At 38.9% G+C, this 20,201-nt stretch overlaps 3 protein-coding genes across 12 annotated transcripts; 2 read left to right on the top strand and 1 right to left on the bottom strand.

The window, feature by feature from the left end:
* Positions 1-1,256: 1,256 nt before the first annotated feature.
* LOC135640883 (probable mannose-1-phosphate guanylyltransferase 3) lies at positions 1,257-4,751 on the top strand. Its single transcript, XM_065155696.1, has 5 exons — positions 1,257-1,416; positions 2,565-2,698; positions 3,305-3,367; positions 3,446-3,685; positions 3,752-4,751. The coding sequence occupies exons 2-5, from the start codon at positions 2,588-2,590 to the stop codon at positions 4,421-4,423; spliced, it is 1,086 nt and encodes a 361-aa protein (XP_065011768.1). The 5' UTR covers positions 1,257-1,416; positions 2,565-2,587; the 3' UTR covers positions 4,424-4,751.
* A 963-nt stretch (positions 4,752-5,714) lies between these two features.
* Positions 5,715-11,869, bottom strand: LOC103990177 (uncharacterized). 2 transcript variants are annotated; one of them, XM_009409242.3, is made up of 7 exons: positions 11,519-11,869; positions 11,149-11,191; positions 10,948-11,019; positions 8,640-8,799; positions 7,526-7,799; positions 6,675-6,768; positions 5,715-6,260 (listed from the first exon to the last, which is right to left on the bottom strand). In XM_009409242.3, exons 1-6 carry the CDS (start codon positions 11,570-11,572, stop codon positions 6,727-6,729), a joined length of 645 nt encoding a protein of 214 aa, XP_009407517.2. In that variant the 5' UTR covers positions 11,573-11,869; the 3' UTR covers positions 5,715-6,260; positions 6,675-6,726. The 2 variants fall into 2 exon arrangements, with proteins under 2 accessions (XP_009407517.2, XP_009407515.2); XM_009409240.3 differs by having other exon boundaries at positions 6,675-6,918; positions 11,519-11,866.
* Positions 11,870-13,034: 1,165 nt separating this feature from the next.
* LOC103990178 (folylpolyglutamate synthase) lies at positions 13,035-19,553 on the top strand. 9 transcript variants are annotated; one of them, XM_065153907.1, is made up of 17 exons: positions 13,035-13,233; positions 13,323-13,429; positions 13,498-13,563; positions 13,632-13,741; positions 13,887-13,947; positions 14,241-14,324; positions 15,787-15,843; positions 15,962-16,022; positions 16,446-16,492; positions 16,600-16,677; positions 16,793-16,957; positions 17,035-17,277; positions 17,347-17,467; positions 18,075-18,230; positions 18,472-18,581; positions 18,972-19,160; positions 19,284-19,553. In XM_065153907.1, exons 1-16 carry the CDS (start codon positions 13,035-13,037, stop codon positions 19,029-19,031), a joined length of 1,725 nt encoding a protein of 574 aa, XP_065009979.1. In that variant the 3' UTR covers positions 19,032-19,160; positions 19,284-19,553. The 9 variants fall into 9 exon arrangements, with proteins under 9 accessions (XP_065009979.1, XP_065009975.1, XP_065009978.1 ...); XM_065153903.1 differs by having other exon boundaries at positions 15,784-15,843; XM_065153906.1 differs by having other exon boundaries at positions 15,784-15,843; positions 19,265-19,553.
* The last annotated feature ends 648 nt before the right edge of the window (positions 19,554-20,201 follow it).

Here is a 20,201-nt window from a genome sequence, read left to right as displayed (position 1 = left end):
GGCAGTGTGAGCATCTCCTGCACAAATAATTTTACATAGAGACCACCATATAGTGAGTGGTACACAATTATTTCTGCAAACATTATGGATTGCAGGAGGAAGCCTCCATCACAAAGAGACCTTTGTGTGAGCATCCTATTTCAAGCCATAATATTTATTCTATATGATCATAACAATTAAGATACATCTTCACATCTTTTGATTTAAGAAATGCCAGCTGGATATGAAATTACTATGCTATATTATTGAGAAAGTCATCCAAAGCATGAGAAGTAATATTTACATGGAAATTGGTGATGCAAATGGCTGTAAAAAGGTCAACGCTGACCTCTAACTTTAGATCAAGCAATATTAGATCCCTTAGAATCTCTAGAAAAGCTTTGAAAACTTCTCTGATCTCTCTTGACACAGTCATTACATGATGATTGATCGCCATGTGATTTGGCCTTTGAAATCCTCGTCATTAGATGATTGCCATGTGATTAGGCCTTTGGAAGCCTCGGTAATGCGTTTTTCTATTGCATACAGTCCAATGACAGCCTATCTCCAGTTGAAGGTTGGTGAAGGTGAAACTTTGACTTGTTCATCTCTTTTCCTCATATTAAAGAGTTCATTTGATCTCCTAATATAGAAGAAGATTACATCAAATGAATTCATACTCCTCATTTCATTCCATTGTTACCGATGTTTAGTGTTTAATTTATTTTTTTTTCCTTTCGTCGTCGACGCTTATAATTATTTCTTATTGTCATTCAATCCGTATTCGAATGCCTCTTATAATTTTTCAAGTATTTTTTCCTCTATTAATCAGTTTTTCTTTTCGTATAATTAATACTTGTATAAAGTCAAAGGTAGACTGATTCCTTGTTAGTAGTTATGGAATAAGAACAATTTGAAGTTTCTTTTCATATTATAAAATTTATTATTATTATTATTATTATTTTAAAAAAATAAAAAAATTATTAAATAGCGTATAAGATGTTATATATATATATATAATATTTAAAAACATATAAAATGAGATTTCAAGCCTTTAATTTTATGAAAATAAAATGATACAATGTGCCACGTGGGAAACTCTCTGCCACTGAGTTAGCTAAAATAATTATCATGTCTAATATACCTATATTTCAGCAAAATGAAAAAGGGCAAAAAAGGGATTATATATTTTTCCTATTTAAGGAAAAGAGAAAAAAAGGGGGGAAAAGCTTAATTCCGGCGGGTGCTATAAAAGGGAAGGGGTGGTAGTGGTTGCGGTCGTGTCTCGGCCCTTCGCTTCGCATCGTCTGTCGAGTCCCTTTGTCTTCTCCCTTCGATTTCTCGATAGGGAGAGGAGGGAGAGCGGAATAGTGGTCGGTTCTTTGTCGCCGAGATCTGCGCCCTGCTGCCGGAAACTCCAACCAAGATCTCTTTTTGGTGAGATTTCTCTCCTCTTCTTTTGTGGGATCGCGTTTGTTTTGCTTTTCTTTAAGCTGGATCTTGGTTCCGATCCCGCGCGTTCTCGATCTTCTGCTTGGTTGGGTCGCAAATCGAGATTAGGGTTCTCGATACCGAGGTGGACGTGAAATGCGCGGAAACTTTTTAGGTTGGAGGAACCGTCGTGCTTTAGGTTGACATCTTTGTGGTGCGGTTCGATTTCGGGTTTTGGCAGTTGGTGGGGTGTTTATATCGTTCGATTTAGTAGTTTTGGGGAGAAGATTCGATTTTGGAAATGATAACCTGATTAAATTGAGGTTGCTTACTTTTGCATCCTTGTATGTGCTCTTGTTACTCTTTTATTTCTGGGATGATCTACAGAAAAGTTTTCTGCTTGGCGTAAAATTTGGAAGTTCTTGGCCGGATCTCGTTGAATTTATCTTGTTCTCTGAAATTGTTTTTCTTTTTTCAATATTTCTGACTTCTTCTTCGTCTGGTTGCTCTCTTGTTAAGCACAATTTTTCATAATTAATGTGAATTAAGTTGGTATTTAATGAGTCAAGATTGCAAGCTTGAACTTTGCTGTGTTCATCTTGGTGGAGCTTGTCACGATTACACCAGATCCGAAGTTTAAATCGAGCAACTTGACAAAAGGGCTTCTGATAAGGCAACCTACCTATTAGTGACAACTGGGCTTTGCATTTATTCTTAAAGCTTACACTACAAGTATAAGGATATGATCAAATAAGTCAGCTTCCCTGTTGATGAATCCAGCCTGTGCTTTATAGCTAGAATCTATAGTTCCATCTTTGGAGCCAGCTGGAACATACCAACAATTTGCTTCTCAATGATACCATTTTTGTTCCTTAGTTGTTTGATTTGTTGCTTGTTAAGAGTCTTGAGACAATGTGATCTCTTCTGTAGCAATTGAAAATTTTTTTGCCCATAATACTGACACCTTTCTGCAGTTTGAAGGTTCTGTAATCCTTCATTAAAAACTGGTCTTTCTTATCATGCAGTTGTCAGAATAGAGTTGCATCAAGGAACATTTCTCCTTGTGCACGGCAGGATAATAACTAGGAATACTGTGGTTTGCTTCTTATATTTGGTTAGCTGTACATTCTTGAGATCTTTGATCTGATCAACAGGGAAATAGAGGAAGCTATAAACCATGAAGGCGCTCATTCTTGTCGGAGGATTTGGCACTCGCCTCCGACCTTTGACTCTCAGTTTCCCAAAGCCGCTTGTAGATTTTGCTAACAAACCGATGATCCTCCATCAGGTATGTGCTTTCTGCAATGTTGCTGCTTAAAGAAACAGGGAAACAGAATCAGTTTTAATGTTAATTGGCCTGATCACTTGATTTAACTTCAGCATTTTGTTTTAAGTTCCCAAATGGCATATTTGTTACCCAAAGGAAAAAGGGAAACTTTTCCACAACTACTACACATCTCAATGTTGGAAATCAGTAGCCTAAGCTGACCGACGCATTTGGTCAATTATGACTATTTTACTTTTGGTTCTATTTTATTAATTTAATGATTGTCACTTGAGATATTGCATTTGCCTTTTCAAAGTTGAGATTTTAATGGTACTTAGTCAATTAGGTGTATATCTTCATAGCCAAACCTTTGTTTTGATTGCTTTTTTTCTTTCCTGGCTTACGTGAAAAAAAGTTATATTTGCATCCAGTATATTAAAAGAATAAAATTGGTTTTGCCTATTAATTTCATGTGAATTCAATAGCATTCTTGTAAAGTGCTGCTTCTCCATCAGAAATCATTTATGAAACTCTTGCTTGTTGGAATCAGTGTGTTGTTAGGTGTCTGTTCATGACATTTTGATTAATTAATTTCTTCAACCAATAGTCTGTAACACTTTTGGTCAGATTGAAGCTCTGAAGGATGTTGGAGTGACTGAAGTCATTTTGGCCATTAATTATCGTCCGGAGGTACAAGATAAAGTCATCCATCTCTTTCCATCAGCCTTTTTAGTCTCTGCATTCACATTTTACAGCATTTTTTTTCAGGTTATGATTAATTTCTTGAAGGATTTTGAGGATAAGCTTGGAATTAAAATTACCTGCTCGCAAGAGACTGAACCACTAGGAACGGCTGGTCCCCTGGCTTTAGCCAGAGACAAGCTAGTGGATGGTTCCGGGGAGCCCTTCTTTGTCCTTAACAGTGATGTCATAAGTGAATACCCATTTGCTGAACTAATTCAGTTCCACAAATCCCATGGTGGGGAGGCGACGATAATGGTGACCAAGGTATATTGCTCGTCACTCGTTCATTTACCCATTACGTGCAACCTGAACTTTTTTTATATCTGATAGGTCGACGAGCCATCAAAATATGGTGTTGTTGTTATGGATGAAGAAACCGGAAGGGTTGATAGATTCGTGGAGAAGCCAAAAATATTTGTAGGCAACAAGATCAATGCTGGGATTTACTTGTTGAATCCATCTGTCTTAGACCATATTGAGCTGAGACCAACCTCGATCGAGAAGGAAGTCTTCCCAAAAATTTCTGCAGGCCAGAAGCTCTATGCCATGGTCCTACCAGGTTTCTGGATGGATGTTGGACAGCCAAAGGACTACATTACGGGACTGCGGCTCTATTTGGACTCTCTAAGGAAGAAAGCACCATCTAGGTTAGCTGCTGGCCCACATATCGTTGGGAACGTATTGGTGCATGAGAATGCCGTGATAGGGGAAGGATGCCTCATTGGACCAGATGTTGCCATTGGTCCTGGCTGTGTGATCGAGTCTGGAGTTAGGCTGTCAAGGTGCACGGTGATGCGGGGAGTTCGCATCAAGAAGCACTCATGCGTCTCCAGCAGTATCATTGGGTGGCACTCCACGGTGGGGCAGTGGGCACGTATCGAAAATATGACCATCCTTGGGGAAGATGTGCATGTTTCCGATGAGGTATACAGCAACGGAGGCGTTGTTCTCCCACATAAAGAGATTAAATCAAGCATATTGAAGCCTGAGATAGTCATGTGAGAAGAATAAATTGCACTGGAGGATGGTTTGTCACAGCCATGGATGTTGCGTGTGCCTGTTTTTATTTCCTAGTCCCTGCAAGTGTAGTAGCCATTAGCTTTGCGTCAGGCTGCTAGTTTATCGGTGCTTCTTCTTTTCGGTGTTATACCTGTAGATACAAGCTTGTCTCCGGTACAAGACAAACTTTGTAATTTTCTGTAAGCTTGTTGGATGCGTCTTTTTCGTTTTTCTTGCTCATTCAGCTCTACTTTTGTAATGAACCATGCAAAGGATAACGATAAAGCTATTTTCTGTCATAAGCTATCTATCAAATCGGTTGTTGTGGCAAGTTGAATTGTTAGCTGAGTGAACAAAGTGGAACATCATGTTTTTGATTCACAAGCGGCAGTTAATATGAGTTGAATGGAGGAATTGGAAGTGTATATGATGTGGACATATCCGAGAAAGACTCGTACCATCGATTCATTATTTCGTTACAGGTTCAATGCGGAAAGATCACCCAACAAACGCTGGCCTTCCATTTCTTGTGGTTGTCCGTCGTGATGACTTGATCAAAATTAGAATACCAAGCGAGATTGAATTGATAGTTCTTGGAATCTTGCTCTTTAGCTGTCGTGGCTTTCTCGGTCTTCCTTCCATCATAGCTGCAGCAAGTTCTTGGGCAGGAACTTCCAGCGTAGAAAGTACTCGTGGACATGGCTTTCTCCGCGACAGGCGAAGGCGAACGCTACAGACCAAGTGTTACCGCGACTATAATGGCATGAACCCGTCGTGATCCAGAGCTTACGGTCCCAAAACAAACACTTGGGGTGTTTCGCCTCGAGAGAGTAACCCATGGCTGCTACTGCCGATTGGTATGAAGCAACTGAATGCATTCACATCTTACGGTGATGAGTGACTCGAGCACTCTCCTCCACTCCGTTGCAGGAAAATTGCATTAATATATGATGACGGGAAGAGATGATGCTAACTTGGACAGTCAGCATCGTCCAAGCAGCCAAATTATGGTTTGTCCTCCTATCAACTTGGACTTTTACTACTTAACAGTTCATCATTTATACTGAGATTACTGGTAGCCATGGAAATAATTGGAGGCATTCCGGTGCACGTATTTTTTGTCCCCCTTGCTGATTAAATATCAATTTAATGTTCCATAGATTCACTGGTGTTGAATGAAAAGTTAGACAAACTGGTGCCAATTTGTTAGAGTCTGAGGCACAGATCAGTGATTGAGACTCCAACCAATATTTTGTCTGCTAAATACGATTTCCACAAAATGGAAAAAAAAAAAAGGAAAAAGATTTTGCTGTCAACAACAATTAACAACGATCACTTGCAGAAACAAGTTGGATAGACTAATTACAGTAACAAACAGAAAAATAGGGCAGAAAACAATTTTGTGGTCAACGACAATTAACAATGATCACTTGTAGAAACAAGTTGGATAGACTAATTACAGTAACAAACAGAAAAAATTGGGCAGAAATATGATCACGATGAACTATATATCAATCCGTCAACCGTCTTCTAAAAGGTAACATCGATTTGTATATCCATAGTAACACTCTCAAAAGAGGGGAAAAAAAATTCTCAATAGTCTAGTAGCAGAGTGTAGGATCCTAAAATGCTCGTCACATCACCCAGCAGAAGAAAACAAGCAAAAGGACTACTTCATGTAGAGAGAAAAAGTTCACAGCATCTCTGATACGACGACTGATCATAATACAGAAGCTTGATGTTTCTTCACGGCGAACTGATTTGTCAAACAGATACATCATGCTGCTTCCATGCCAAGGTGTTCTGTGGTTCAAGCAAACAAGTGCATCTTCAAGATCACCTGTGAATTTTATGGGCAATTTAAATTGAGATCGATGCAAATCACGCATTCTGATAAATTACAGTAAAGCCAATAGAACAAGTCGAACCACATATGGAAGGTATATTGAATAAATTAAAAATGGAGTTATTTTAGCATTAAAAAAGATGGTAGCTAAGTCCATAAATTCGCAAGCAGGTGAGATGATTCAAATATATTTCTTTTTCATGGCACCCAAGTTGCCATATTATAAAATAAGCAACACGATATATTGATGCTAATGAGAGACACCTTCTAAACATCAAACATACTTCGGTACCTTAAAAGTGTGGACACCCTTAGAATATTAAAAAGGACCCATGTCGAATTACAGTGTGCAAATATGAAATAACCTTCAAAAGAAATCACCAGCAATATATGAAGGTAGAGGCTTACCTATAAAAGCAAATAACAGAGGTTGCACACACGAAAATCCTTGTTGACAGACTTATGGGAAGAAGAACATCTTGATGAAAAGAGCTAAAGCAAACTGCAATACCATAGCGCCAACAATTAACATCATCAGATCACTAGATTGAGTATAAGCTTTCAGGTTCACAGCAATGAACCAAGATGAAGCAATGCCAGCGAGGAGTATGATGATCCACCGGAAAAGCTCAACAGGAACAACCAGCAACAACTGGAATATATTTTTTTTTACAGAACAAATAATCAGCTGGTGAGGAATAATCATAATCCTATACAAGCTTAAAAACAAACGGGAGTTAAAAATTACAGCATTTTGCATGGAAAATGTCTGTTTCTTTTTATTTTGCCCTATTATATATGTTACATACTTAAGTATGCCACACAAGTAAACGATTAAGAAAAGTTAAAAGTATTCCATTTTTTTTATTCAACTAATGTCATGTGGCACGAGTCAATCTATGTTCAGTAATCACTCACATAAAAATTACTTGTACTACTGATTCTGAAATCATCATCTCCAATAGTTTCTACTAGCACCTTTTAATATAACGTAGTTCTATTTAGTAATATCCCATCAGCGAAACAGACTAAGATCACCTTCTACTGATCCACATCTACTAATTTGTCTTATCAACTATCAAAGTGCCATAGTAATACATTGATATGGAATTATTAACATGTTTGTGTGTGTGCGCTAGGGTTGGATAGAGTAGCCACAAGTAAAAGCAGACCATTTGGCATCATCCTGTGAACTTTATGTACTTTGCTTATTCATCAAATTTTACTAAAGCAACAGACATCGCAGAAAAGATACTCACACAAATGGGCATAAAGATGAACAAAGAATAACCCCACATGCACCAGAGACGTACGAGGCTTGTTCTAAATCCAAAATACTGGAGCAAGAAGTAAAATGCAGCAGGTACAGCAAGCATATAGCCAAATATTGCACATGCTGACCACTCTACATAAGTCACATCAAATGTCCATGTGGTACTTGAATCGTTTCTTTTTTTCATCAGGTAAGTGCCAAAATTTCCAAGAGCAGCAAGCATGAACATCAACGTAGCTGATATCCAAATAGGACCATATCTGCAAAGATCCATATGTTTGAGGTGTAAGCAAAAACAGACTTGAGAAATAACAAAAAAATCAAGCCAGTCAAGAGAGGGACGCATGTTACAGACAAGAGAGCTTGAACTAAACTCCTGCATGGTTGCAACTTGGTTGATTTGAACCATAAACCCATTTAACCCAATCCATCCATTATAGTAGTTTGGTTTATGCATCTTGAGTTTGATGTTTGGATTGGTAACAATTTGCCTTGATTAATTGGTTATGGCAGTTCAAATCCAACTCATAATGAGATTTTCATGATGTACAATTGTTTTCTTACTACCACATTTGATACCTTTCATATAGCTCTGGTATCACAGAACTGAAGTCAGCTGAGCCAAAACAAACCCACCAATCAGACCCACTTGTGGTCAGATACTAGATATTATTTGCATTGTTGAGAGTTGGATTGGACTAAGTTGACCTTCAACCCTGGCCAGGCCAACAAAGTTGCAGCCACACCTCTAAACAAACAAAACATATTGCAAGGTGATTATATGTAAGGAGTCCTGCTCAATAGTGTCTATATTCATGCAAGAGATCACCTCACTATATTGGAATAAAGAATTGTCCGGAAACAAAAATCATATTTGTTCACATGTCGATTAACAACAATGAAACTGTGTTGGTATACAAGCTGATAACCAAAAAGATAAAGAAATGATAACAAGATATAGATGTACAGGTCCTGCTAAAAATCTACATCCATGAAACAAGACATCCATACTTTGTGTCAGAAAGAACTCTCATTGGGTAGAAATAATAAGCATCAATAAATCATATACAGGCTGTAATATTTGTTTGATAGCAACTTACAGATCAGGATTACCATCAATCTTCCTGTAGAAGTCATTCATAGGGTACACTGAACTGATGATTCTCTCCACCACAACATCAGTATCAACATTGAAGTATGAACTATATGATGAAATGCTAAATACTCCTTGCCAACTAGATGTCGTTTGTCCATCAGCACCTGCATCAACAAGAAACATATAATGGTAAAAATCGAACCACTAAATGTAAGAATCATAAAACAAATGCCATCTAGAAAAGAAGGCTCTCACCAATGCACATTCAATGTAACAGCAATCATAAAAATATACAACTATAAGTTGCCTTAAATACACCCAAAGTGACAGCATGTGTTCTGTAATAATAGAAGATTCATGAACAAACATAAAAGGAAATAAATGTAGAAGTACCCAAACTAAGTACAACCGGATTTATCGAAGTACATAGAAATTTAAAAGCCATGTCCAGCCATATATTTTACTTGGAAATACCAAACATTAGAATCTTTAACATAAGCATCGCATAAGGATGAGCACTTCTGGATTTAATAACATAAGCTTGATATGCAGATTCTGGCGCATGTAGGAACTAAAAACATGTAATGATGCACAATACTTTCCCTTTTAAAATATCTTTCTCCTTGTCAGTTGGAAACAAAACATACAATCTTTAAAATGAGTGTAACTAAATGTACTCTAATTGTGGTGTAACAACTCACCAAGTTTGACATATTGATTCTGACATGCCTAGCAATTAAAACGTCCGTATTAGATATTTCTACTGCATCAGAAACAGAAAAAGGATCAGTTTACCGTTACCACAGTAAGACCTATGGGATTAGTAGACTATACAACATAAGTTGTATTGCAGTGACAATTCAAATTCAGATGTCTCATTGACCTAGTTTCTTAGCAAGATCTCTTTTGTCCACTGCACATTCAGTAATAAATTTTCATGGGTTTTAGCTTGGACAAGGCAGACCAGTTTCCAAAGGAAGCATCCGAGAAAAGTGGTGTTAACTTGAACCACTTTATACCACATATCAGTACCTATAATGTGAGAGCGAATATAGGTTTTTGCATCAGATACCAATCTCGACGTATACGCTATGTTGCAGGTAATAGCACAAGTGACTTCATGAATATACTTTTAAGATCTTACCATAGTGTCTAGCTGACTTTATTATCCTTTTCAAATAACCTGACTGGAAAAAAAAAAAAAAACTGACCGATTCTTTTTGTAACTATTTTATAGACAATGCTTTTTGTAACTGTTAGAAAGGATAACAGTTGACATAGCTTGCTTGCCAGAATATGTATGTTTGGAACACACTGAGATGCTAGATATGCAAGGATGAGCCAAGAATTGTGTGCATATGTTCAAGATAAGCTTAACTCTTTTTCAATTTAAAAAGAGGTGAGATGAATCATGTACAGGTCATACAAGTATATTTCTTTTAGTGACTTTAATATTTGTCAATGACCATTTACTTTATGTCACAGTTTGCGTTTCTTGTTTGCTCCTGATATTAAACAACAAGATGCTTGGTACATCAGTCTCAATAATGTCTTATGAAGACAACCACATAAAGATGTAGGTAAAATAGGTAACACTATTTCTTCCGGAATACACATCCATATATATAAATTAAGTCATCACAAGCTACAAACTAAACATCACTCGTTCTTTGCAAGACAACTTAAAAGATAGCTAGCTAAGAATACTTGCCATCATCCTCTTCTCAACTCTCCTCCTCAATTTTGAGATCTCCCATTTTGAGTGTGGGACTACTTGGGGTGTCACAGGCTCTCCCACAACACCATATCTAGTAGAAGATAAGGTCCGATACCAATTGTCATGAGTTCATTAACCTGATAGAACTAAACCAACATGACTCGAAATGCCTAAGCCCAAGCTAATGGCAGTAGGTTCATCAAACCCTCGATACTTGTCACACTTTTTATTTATGATATATGGATTACTTCATGGGTCTTCATATACAAAGGTTGTTCACACGATTGTTTGTTGAGGAACAATCAAACAAATTGATGAAACATATAAAGAATCTTAAAGAGCAATTCTTACAAGCTAAGCAATAGACAAGATGTACTTCAATATTAAGCACTATTTGAAAAATTCCATGCTGCTAACAAAGCTACATGATCTAGATTATGATCTAAGCTACAACTGGCAGCCATCATTATCCAGCCAAATGATTTTTTTTTTTCCTTTTTGGAGAAATCCTAACCAGACAACAGTTTTATATTTCCTGGACGTGACAGAGACAAGTGCAATTCAAAACAGATAATACATGGCACAGAATAGTTACCACTAGGAGTGCCAGGAGCCTGATAGCCTCCATTAGATGGTGGAAACAAATGCAAGTTTGCAGTTGATGCCGCTGCATTAAAGTCAGACCAAGAGTCAAAGAACAAACCCAAATAACCAGACTTGGCCTCAGGTACCATCACTTTCGCCCTAATCCTGATAATTCCAAACAGAAACTCACAATAGCAAACAGCATCAATACCTTCACTAGCGACGCTTGTCGTCTTGTCTTCAGCAATCACAGCCTATACGAAGATATCAAATCAAATCAGAACTGAGTAATCTTCTCAATCCCTTTAATTTCTTTCAGAACAAACTTGAAGATTCAAGAAACAGATTTCTTTATAAACACAGACAAACTTCCAAATCCAAGAACAAAAAAAAAATCAAGAAAAAGAAAGTCAACGAAGCTTCCACATCCGATGACATCAGGGAAAAACGAATCTAACGAGGGCAAAGAGAACAACATCGATCCGTCGTGACCGCATGAATTAGAACGATCAGAGTGTCAAAGATCACAACCAAGCATTTGGTCGGGCCAAGAATCGGCCCTCTCGATGAATCAAGATTACCGGAACGGAGCCGAGCAAGTGACTGGCGGGAAGACTAGTGTAACCCTCCTCCATGGCGCTCAAGAAAACCTCAGCAGCAAAGCAGACACGACGGAACCGTCATCTTCAGATCGCCATTTCCGACCCACACGGGAGAGCTCTCGATGGACGATCGAATTCCTCCCTCGCTCTCGCGAAAGAAACCCTGATCTCGAGACCGGTCGGTCGCTCGATTTCTCCGCACGCACCCCACGAAACACTCGTTTAATAATTGCCCGTCTCCGGAAACAGTGCTTTACGAAAAAAGAGAACGGAAACGAACGGCACTTTACGACCTCCGACGCCAACTTCACGCTGAAGGAACCGAATGCGGCTTCGCTGTCCCCGTCAAGCAACAGGACACAGAAGAACGGCCTCCTATCGGCTGCCTGGTCGGGCCCCACCGCCGGACCCCAAGGGAAGCCAGGAGATGTTTAATGCCAACCAATGGACCGATGACAGCTATTAAGCTGATAAGTTCGTTTTAATCCTGTACAATCATACTTACATGTGATTTATGATGAATTTCATGAACCGGGTTTGGATCTTATTTGTGAGATTATGATCCGTGGGTGAGATAATGCTCGCTGATACGGCATATTTTGGGCACAAGACACGTCACAGTTGCTTGACACATCACGTCTCGAGAACCCCGAGACAACACAGCCCCCAAGATACGTCAAGTCAGGATTCGTACTAAGGCACTGCTCGGTACGTCCACCACGCCAATCCGTGTATGATCGACCCCACGTATAGTAATATAAAGATTTCTGACCGGCATCTGGCCAGGAGAGGGGTGTGGTAAAATCAATTGATCACTCTACTGACTTGCTCGTAAGAGAGGCCTCATCGGGAATCACCCGACAAGGGCCATTTTTGTAGGAAAGCGGCCGCTCACGACCCGCGAGCGTCTCAACTCGAGAATTACCATTCGGTGCACAAAGGAGAGCAACCAATCGGCCCGTATCTCGACCAACATCAACCAGCACTCCTTCCTGAGGGTGCAGCTATCTCACGAAGACAAGCTGCCAACCACCCGGAGACGTAGAGATGCAGCTCGACATACACGGCGCTCGGATCGGTATACCAAAGAACGTTGATCAACACCCCGTCGCGAAGGCTCAGTAGACCTCGACATCCAGCTCAACCAACAGAAAACTCCCGACATCAACCCGCGGATCTAGCCAGGCTGACTCATCAGCCACCACATATTTGTTCGTTAACACCTGCTATATAATATATTGGATATCTTAATTAACAAATGAGATTTAATATATTCACTTATATTAGTTAAGCGCATCATATCCGTTATTCGACTTAGACAATGGGCTCATGAACCATAGTCAAACTCACTGGTTATCACAACCTACGGTTTGATCGTTTCCCCCCTTTTCTTTATCGTTTCTTATTTTAATTTCGGGTGGATTTGAATGTCGATTCCGATTTCGGTTCCCGTGTCGCTTATTTACACGTGACATCGTGACGGTTTGCGCCCGCGATGCCGCGGGCGAGCCCCGCAGCGCAGACTCGGAGGGCGCCGTGGCGCGTCATAGACATTCTATCCCTTCCCACGACGTATCGTTCTGTTTCGTTGGCCTTTCTTCATCCTCCCCTCTGCGCCTGCGCCATTCGTTGCCTCCCGCCCCCGAGAAGAACCCATCGCTTCCGCGTTAGATTCGATCGAGACATGGCCCGAGGTATCGCCTCGACTCCTCCACGTCCCACCGCTCCCATGGACGGAATATCCTTCGTGGATTCTTCCTTCTTATTCCCGTTTCCGCTGCAGAGTACGAGGCGGCATTGAATTGCTTGTCCTCCCTCATCACCCGACGCAGTCGAGCCGCTAGGGGCAACAAGGGCGACCGCTTCGATCTGATGTTCGACTACCTGAAGGTTTTCCCTGTTCTCGATGCTTCCTTCCTTTTTGGTCGGTTCGACACGTTCGGTTTGGATCTGTGTAGATCTTGGAGTTGGAAGACGCGATTTCCCAGCTTAAGATTATCCATGTAGCTGGCACCAAAGGGAAGGTAGGAACTCTAATTCACGCTTGAATGAGACTCGGTTGGTGATGATGAGCTGGTGACTGATGATGTAGGGTTCGACGTGCACTTTTACTGAATCAATTCTGCGGTGTTGTGGGTTTCGAACGGGACTGTTCACGTCCCCTCACCTTATCGATGTCCGGGAGCGGTTCCGTCTTGATGGGTAAGGTTCCGATCCTCTCTGCAGAACTCATACCGTGGCCTGAGTCCAAATCAAGCCAATGCTCTTCTACTTGGGCATCTATTTTTGTACTTGATATCAAGTAGTGACATCGGCATTCCTTTGTTTCCGATTATGAGAATTCTAGGGTAAAAGTTTCTGAAGAGAAGTTTTTGGAGCACTTCTGGTGGTGTTGGAATAGATTGCAGGTATACATGTTTACTTTTGATGCAAGATTAAGGTTATTTCTATTAGATATTAGGTGTTAAATCGTGTGCTTCTATTCAAAATTGACAATAGTGGCTCTTCATTTTTTGAATCATTCCCAAGAATCGTTCAAGTTGATACAGTATCTGATAGTTGTAGGTGTGAAAAATGCACTTATTTGAGCAAAACAAAAGCCTCTCTTTTCTCACTTTCTTTAGCTGCTGCTAGTCTCATCAATCTTTTTCTTTAGATGTAAGCATTTTCTCGAGTCAGTAGAACATTGCTTTCCTTGCAGGAAAAAAATGGTGACAATCTCCCTATGCCTACCTATTTCCGCTTCCTTGCCCTTCTGGCATTTAAGATATTCACAGCAGAGCAGGTTAAGTTCACATTCCTTTGCAATTCTTTGTTACCTCCTTTTTGATACATATGCTGTTCCGATCTTCACATCCTTGTGTTTCTTGCATGTTGCCTATGGGTCTCAACAAAAGAAAAAAGAAAATTTATAAGTTGAAGAGAAAAGATCTATATACTTGGAAATGTTTCACCTGATTTATGTGATACATCAAGCTCTGTTTTTTGCTTTTCTCTGTTCCTTCATATGGTAGTTTTTCTTTATCTAAAATATACGTTAGTGCTAAAAGGTTGAACCGACTACAATTGCATTTTATTGAGACTCATAAGAAATTATCCAGAGACATCTGCTAAGAGATATTGGTGTCTCTCATCTAACAGTTTCTCATGTCTTACGACAGTTGTACTTCAATCCATTATCTTCTGTCCGATAGACTTGATACATTTAATGGTGCCAAATAATGGTGCAAATAATGGTGCAAAATATTTAAGAGACTCGGATCCGAATAATGGTGCAAAACAAAGATTTAAGAGGCTTTGCATTAAAAGAACCATTTAATGGCTTGACACACGGGTCCAAATGCAAGATGATGGTGCAAACCATAGCTCAGGAGATTTTGCACAAGGAGACGCACATATGGTTAAATTAAATACTGGTGAAATAATGGATGTAGAGTCTGATTTAAACACAAATTATAAAATATCTCAGATTATCTCTTTCCCAGAAGCTTAAGCTGATAGAAAATGACATGATTTATATTTGAAGTCTTAACATTGTCTGATGAAACATTTACCATGTTTGATGTTGTTGCTTTTGTGCTACTCATTACACTTGCTGAGAGAAGAATTAGGTATTATGAACTTGCTATAATTCAAAATCTATTGATCATAGTTTAGCTTTCAAAGCAGAATCAAGAAGCTTAAAGTGTTATATGTTCTTTGAAAAGGTTCTATCAACTGATGATTAAGTCAAACGCAAACTGGAAGTTAGAAATAGGCATGAGATAGAAAAGAGGAACTACAAGAGGTAATTTTATTGGGAATCAAAGTCCTTGAAAGTTAAAGGAAATGAAACTCGAGATTTTCTAAAGATATTGGAATATATTGGGAAAGACTGACCCTTGATAGATATTGCATTAAATTTTTCCTTGTACACTGAAGTTGGATGAGATGTTAAGAAAACTCCCTACTTCAAGCTTAGCTATGAACACAGATTGTTAAAGCTGTAAATCACAAATCTATTTTTAGCATTTAGGTGATAATGCAAAGCATCTTATTATTTCAGTTCCATGTTCCTTTCCACTTAATGATGCAACAGGCATTGTTGCCCATTTGCAATTAATTAATTGAACAGATCTAAATGTCATTGTACAGAATGAGTTGCTGGTCACTCGCTAGCATGTTGCAGCATTTTCTAGTATTTCTGAGGCTAGCTCTAGAAACAGATGTAATACGTAAACACATTAATGTTCTGTCAAATGAAGCAGGTGGATGTTGCCATTGTGGAAGTTGGTTTGGGAGGAAAATTTGATGCAACCAATGTGGTGAATACTAGCTTCTTGTTGAGTTGTGTTTTTTGCCTTTAAATAATTGTAGTCTGGATAAATCATATAAGTGGAACACTATTAAGGACCATTCTCGAATTTGGCCTTCATGTTTCAGGTGAAGGAACCAATCGTCTGTGGAATATCGTCCTTGGGTTATGACCACATGGAAATTCTTGGTTAGTCTCCCCATCCCTAAATATGGAAAGTTATTACATGCAAAGAATCAATCTGCTAATATTAAAGTATTCTCTTAAGAAAAATCCACGCTGTGTTTAGTTTCGGTGCCTTCCTGTTCAACAGGGAATACTGAGGATGATTGATATACCATTTACTGTTGATTCTAGTATATATGGTAAAAGATTATTGAAATTGTACCATTAATATGCTTGATATGTAATGGTGGCAACTTAATATGTATCATATCATCTATGGTTCCTGTTTAGTAGATGCTAGAAAAGATTACTGCAGTCACACCAGTTATGAAAAAAGTCCTTATAAGCCATAGGAAGAAATCTTATGAAAGTTGTTGAAGCACAATAAAAGAAATAATAAGACAAAAGTGTTATCAGTTCACTTACTGCTGACTCTCCCATGAACAGGAAATACACTGGGAGAAATTGCAGGAGAGAAAGCTGGCATCTTTAAGGTCTTTTTATTTCTTATTTATTGTGTCTATGAAAATAGATCATAATTTGTCACAGGAAACATACGTGCTTTACTTTAGTTCCATATCTTTCACTTCATTTGACACAGAAAGGAGTACCTGCATGGACCGTACCCCAGCCTGAAGAAGCAATGCGCATGCTCGAAGAGAAGGCTTCTCAATTAGGTGTAAGTGATACCATTTTATGCAGTTATGATTAATTAACATACCACACTACAACCTGAATGGTGAATTCGTGATATTTGCATTACATAAATATAACTTTTATTAATCCTATTACAGGTTCCTCTTCAAGTAGTTTCACCTTTAGATCCTGGACTACTGAAAAATCAACATCTTGGGCTAGATGGCGAGCATCAATGTCTAAATGCTGGCCTTGCTATTGCCTTGTCCAGTGTTTGGCTTAAAACAACCGGAAATTTACAAGGCATGCAGATAGACAAAAACGTAAGTGATATTTTTTCTTCCTTTTCGTTTTTCATTATTTCAAACAGGGGATCACTATGTTCTGCAATTGCTAGCAGAATTTACCTGAGCAATTTGTCAGAGGGTTATCAAGGGCTAGTTTGGAGGGACGAGCACAGGTTGTCTCAGATTCTTCTCTTGGGCAACAGCAGAACTCCAATCTGGGAGGCTTGACTTTCTACCTAGATGGGGCACATAGCCCAGAAAGCTTGGAGGTGTGTGCAAAATGGTTTTCCCGTGTTATAAGAGAAGATCCTTCACATTTAGAGGAACAAATTCACAAGAAACACCATCCTGGACGGGTAAAATCTAATTTAACTTCAACATGCTTAACATGTCTATTCATACCTTTTTAAGAGTATCTCCTGCAGGGGGGTCACCCTAACTCACTAGGGGGGAAGGAGCACCTACAGATGCTTCTTTTCAATTGCATGTCAGTGAGAAATCCTGAGTTGTTGCTTCCACGTCTGGTAAACACTTGTTCTCAGCATGGTAAGTAACATGAGGAACAGTTCTCAATGGAAAATTCATATCAATGCGACTAGAGTGGTTGTAGCTGATAGATTTTCAATTAATCTTGAAGTTAAATTATCAATCATCGACTTTCTAATTATGAGTAAGCTTTCAAATTTTAGTTTTGTTGATATTTTTTATTCAAACAACTTCTTGTTATGTCTATTAATTATAATTATATTGACATATTTGTACACTGTTCTTATCTTACATTGTCGTTTACTTCCTACACCACCTTGTAAAGCTACAATTATAATTATAATTATAATTAAACTCTTTTCCCTCATAAGACATGCAATTGAAAACTTATCATATACAAAACCATTTGATTTAAGACGAAGTCAAGATAATTATATTAGTACCAGGGAATCGATATGATACACTTCAGACTTTTGCTACTGGAAACGTTTGTCTGAGCAAGCCACAGAACTACTGGTATTCGTTGCATTATCCATGTAAGGGACTATATAGAATAGTGGTCATTAAGTAGCTGTATGTTGTTGATTCCTGCATTCAGATATTCCTAGATACTTTAGTAATACATCCATATGAAATTTAACTGTTTATCATTTTCAATGACTGTCAGGGGTCAAATTCCATAAGGCCCTTTTTGTACCAAACCAATCAGCATATAACAAGGTTGGGTCTCATGCATCACCACCGACTGATCCACAGCAAGTTGATCTGTCATGGCAGCTGACACTGCAGAGAGTGTGGGAAAACCTCATTCATGGTGAACAAGGTACTGCAATATGTTCTTTTATTGACTTTCTTTATAAAACCACATATCGATAAGCTCATCCTTTTGCTTCTCCTTCTCCGGGGTCAGAATTCATCGAATTATGTTAAATCAGATAGTTCTAAGGTCTCTAAATATTTTCTGGACTTACGGATGAAATGCTTCTGGTTACAGTCAGTTATGTTATGATGGTGCTTTGAATTGGTTAGCAAAAGATGAAGGTAACAACATCAAATTCTTGTAGGCTCAAGTTGCGCCAATGCCTATGGTGGCAGTTTAGTGTTTCCTTCGCTCCCGTTAGCTCTCAACTGGCTCAGGGAAAGTGTTCAACGAAGAAGATCAGTTCAAGTTCAGGTACGAGAGAGGCTAAACTTTCCTACAAGTAGAAGACAATATAGCCATAATATTTGATCTTTATATATTAATAAAATGTGAGAACAGTGACTCGTGTCAGACAATTTCTATTCCAATTTATCTGAATCACCATTTGACTGATTGTTTAGAAATATGCCATTGGTGTATAGAAACTAGACATCGTAATTCAAACAACTTGTTCGTCCCTCTTCATGGATAAATTTGTGGCAGAATTACTGATAGTGATCACATTTATACTGAACCAGCTCTTTGATTTTGCATCATTGCTCGTAGGGGTTGTTTGCTCACTGCTCTCTCAAACTGTTACTGCTCTCTCAAATAGACTGACATGAAGACACTTCTCATAGCCTGTTTGTTTATTCGTTTCAGGTTCTGGTAACAGGTTCCTTGCACCTTGTGGGTGATGTTCTGAGATTAATCAGGAAGTGATGTTTCCTCCTCGAGATTAATTAGATAGCTGGATCACGTTATTTTGATCCACCGATTCTTTTCCACATTGCCACTCTATTTAAGACAAACAACAATTGAAGATTGTCTCGAACAGCATCCTAAAGATTAGTAAGTCTTTCTTGAGATGTTTTATCTGATATCTTGCTCCTGTTGTTAAGAATCTCGAGTTTTCAGGTCGAGGGCAAACAAAATTTTGGCTGATCGACTTTTAGAAATGCATTGTCGTAACAGGTGATTCTTCGAGTAGATTGATTATATCTTGTTCCAGGCCTTGGAAAAATGGGAATGCAAGTGATGATTGCAAGGGGAACAGGAATTTTAGTTCGACTCTTTCAATGTTGCACAACATTGTGGTGCGGGATGAATGCTTTTAAATTGGGTTGGATTTGTTGAGAATCGAATGCCCACCCAAACTTTGGTGGGGGGTTCTATGCAGAAATTTCATCTCAACCGGGTTGTCTTGTGAGGGCTTAATGGCAGTTACTAGTGATCCGCTCTTCTTGACGGAGTTGTCTGCGTCCTCTCGTCGACGTGACTTGACCTCCGATTTGCCCTTTTTAGCATATGTCCGAAGTCCGTCTCTCTTCACATGTCTTGGCAGCTTAGAATTTTGGGTTGTTTTCACTTAGACCTCCGATCTTTTTAGCATTTGTTGGAGGTATTCATATTGCCTCTACCGATTGAATGGTTCACCCACGACATCACCACAAGTATACTAAAATTTATATAGAGGAAGGAGATGAGATAATAATAGGAGGAGACCGGTGAAATATTCAGATTGCCCACCAAGTCATGAAAAGTATACTAAAATTTAATTAGAAGAAGGAGATGAGGTAATTAGAGGAAGGAGAGTCATCGAAGAGAATGATTGAATAGCCCGATGAAGTATTCAAATGACAAAGACGAAGATAGCTCAATGCGAGTATACAAGGAAGAAGACCCATTGAAGAGAATGACTATGAGTTGGAAGGATCACCAAGTTGGCGGTATAGTCACGGCATATACACGAACCGCAGACTCACTGGCAGCAACGTCGCGGCATATACACAAACCGCAGACTCGCGCCTGCAGCATCTAAAAGATTCCAGATTAACTACCTTAAAAATTATTAAAATCGTATTAATTGTTTAAAGAATACTGTCATAGGAT

The sequence above is a fragment of the Musa acuminata genome, chromosome BXJ3-6 (genome assembly GCF_036884655.1).
Source record: "Musa acuminata AAA Group cultivar baxijiao chromosome BXJ3-6, Cavendish_Baxijiao_AAA, whole genome shotgun sequence".
NCBI lineage: Eukaryota > Viridiplantae > Streptophyta > Magnoliopsida > Zingiberales > Musaceae > Musa > Musa acuminata.
This window is presented reverse-complemented; position numbering and strand designations above follow the sequence as displayed.

Excerpts from the sequence above, each read along its gene's own strand:
- LOC135640883 (XM_065155696.1), top strand. The coding sequence starts at position 2,588 with ATGAAGGCGCTCATTCTTGTCGGAGGATTTGGCACTCGCCTCCGACCT. Across the intron at positions 2,699-3,304 it reads AACCGATGATCCTCCATCAG|ATTGAAGCTCTGAAGGATGT; the intron begins GTATGTGCTTTC and ends ACTTTTGGTCAG. Across the intron at positions 3,686-3,751 it reads CGACGATAATGGTGACCAAG|GTCGACGAGCCATCAAAATA; the intron begins GTATATTGCTCG and ends TATATCTGATAG.
- LOC103990178 (XM_065153903.1), top strand. The coding sequence starts at position 13,035 with ATGCCGCGGGCGAGCCCCGCAGCGCAGACTCGGAGGGCGCCGTGGCGC. Across the intron at positions 15,844-15,961 it reads AATTTGATGCAACCAATGTG|GTGAAGGAACCAATCGTCTG; the intron begins GTGAATACTAGC and ends TTCATGTTTCAG. Across the intron at positions 16,023-16,445 it reads TGACCACATGGAAATTCTTG|GAAATACACTGGGAGAAATT; the intron begins GTTAGTCTCCCC and ends TCCCATGAACAG.
- LOC103990177 (XM_009409240.3), bottom strand. The coding sequence starts at position 11,572 with ATGGAGGAGGGTTACACTAGTCTTCCCGCCAGTCACTTGCTCGGCTCC. Across the intron at positions 11,020-11,148 it reads GACAAGCGTCGCTAGTGAAG|CGGCATCAACTGCAAACTTG; the intron begins GTATTGATGCTG and ends ACTTTAATGCAG. Across the intron at positions 6,919-7,525 it reads TCATCTTTATGCCCATTTGT|TTGTTGCTGGTTGTTCCTGT; the intron begins GTGAGTATCTTT and ends AATATATTCCAG.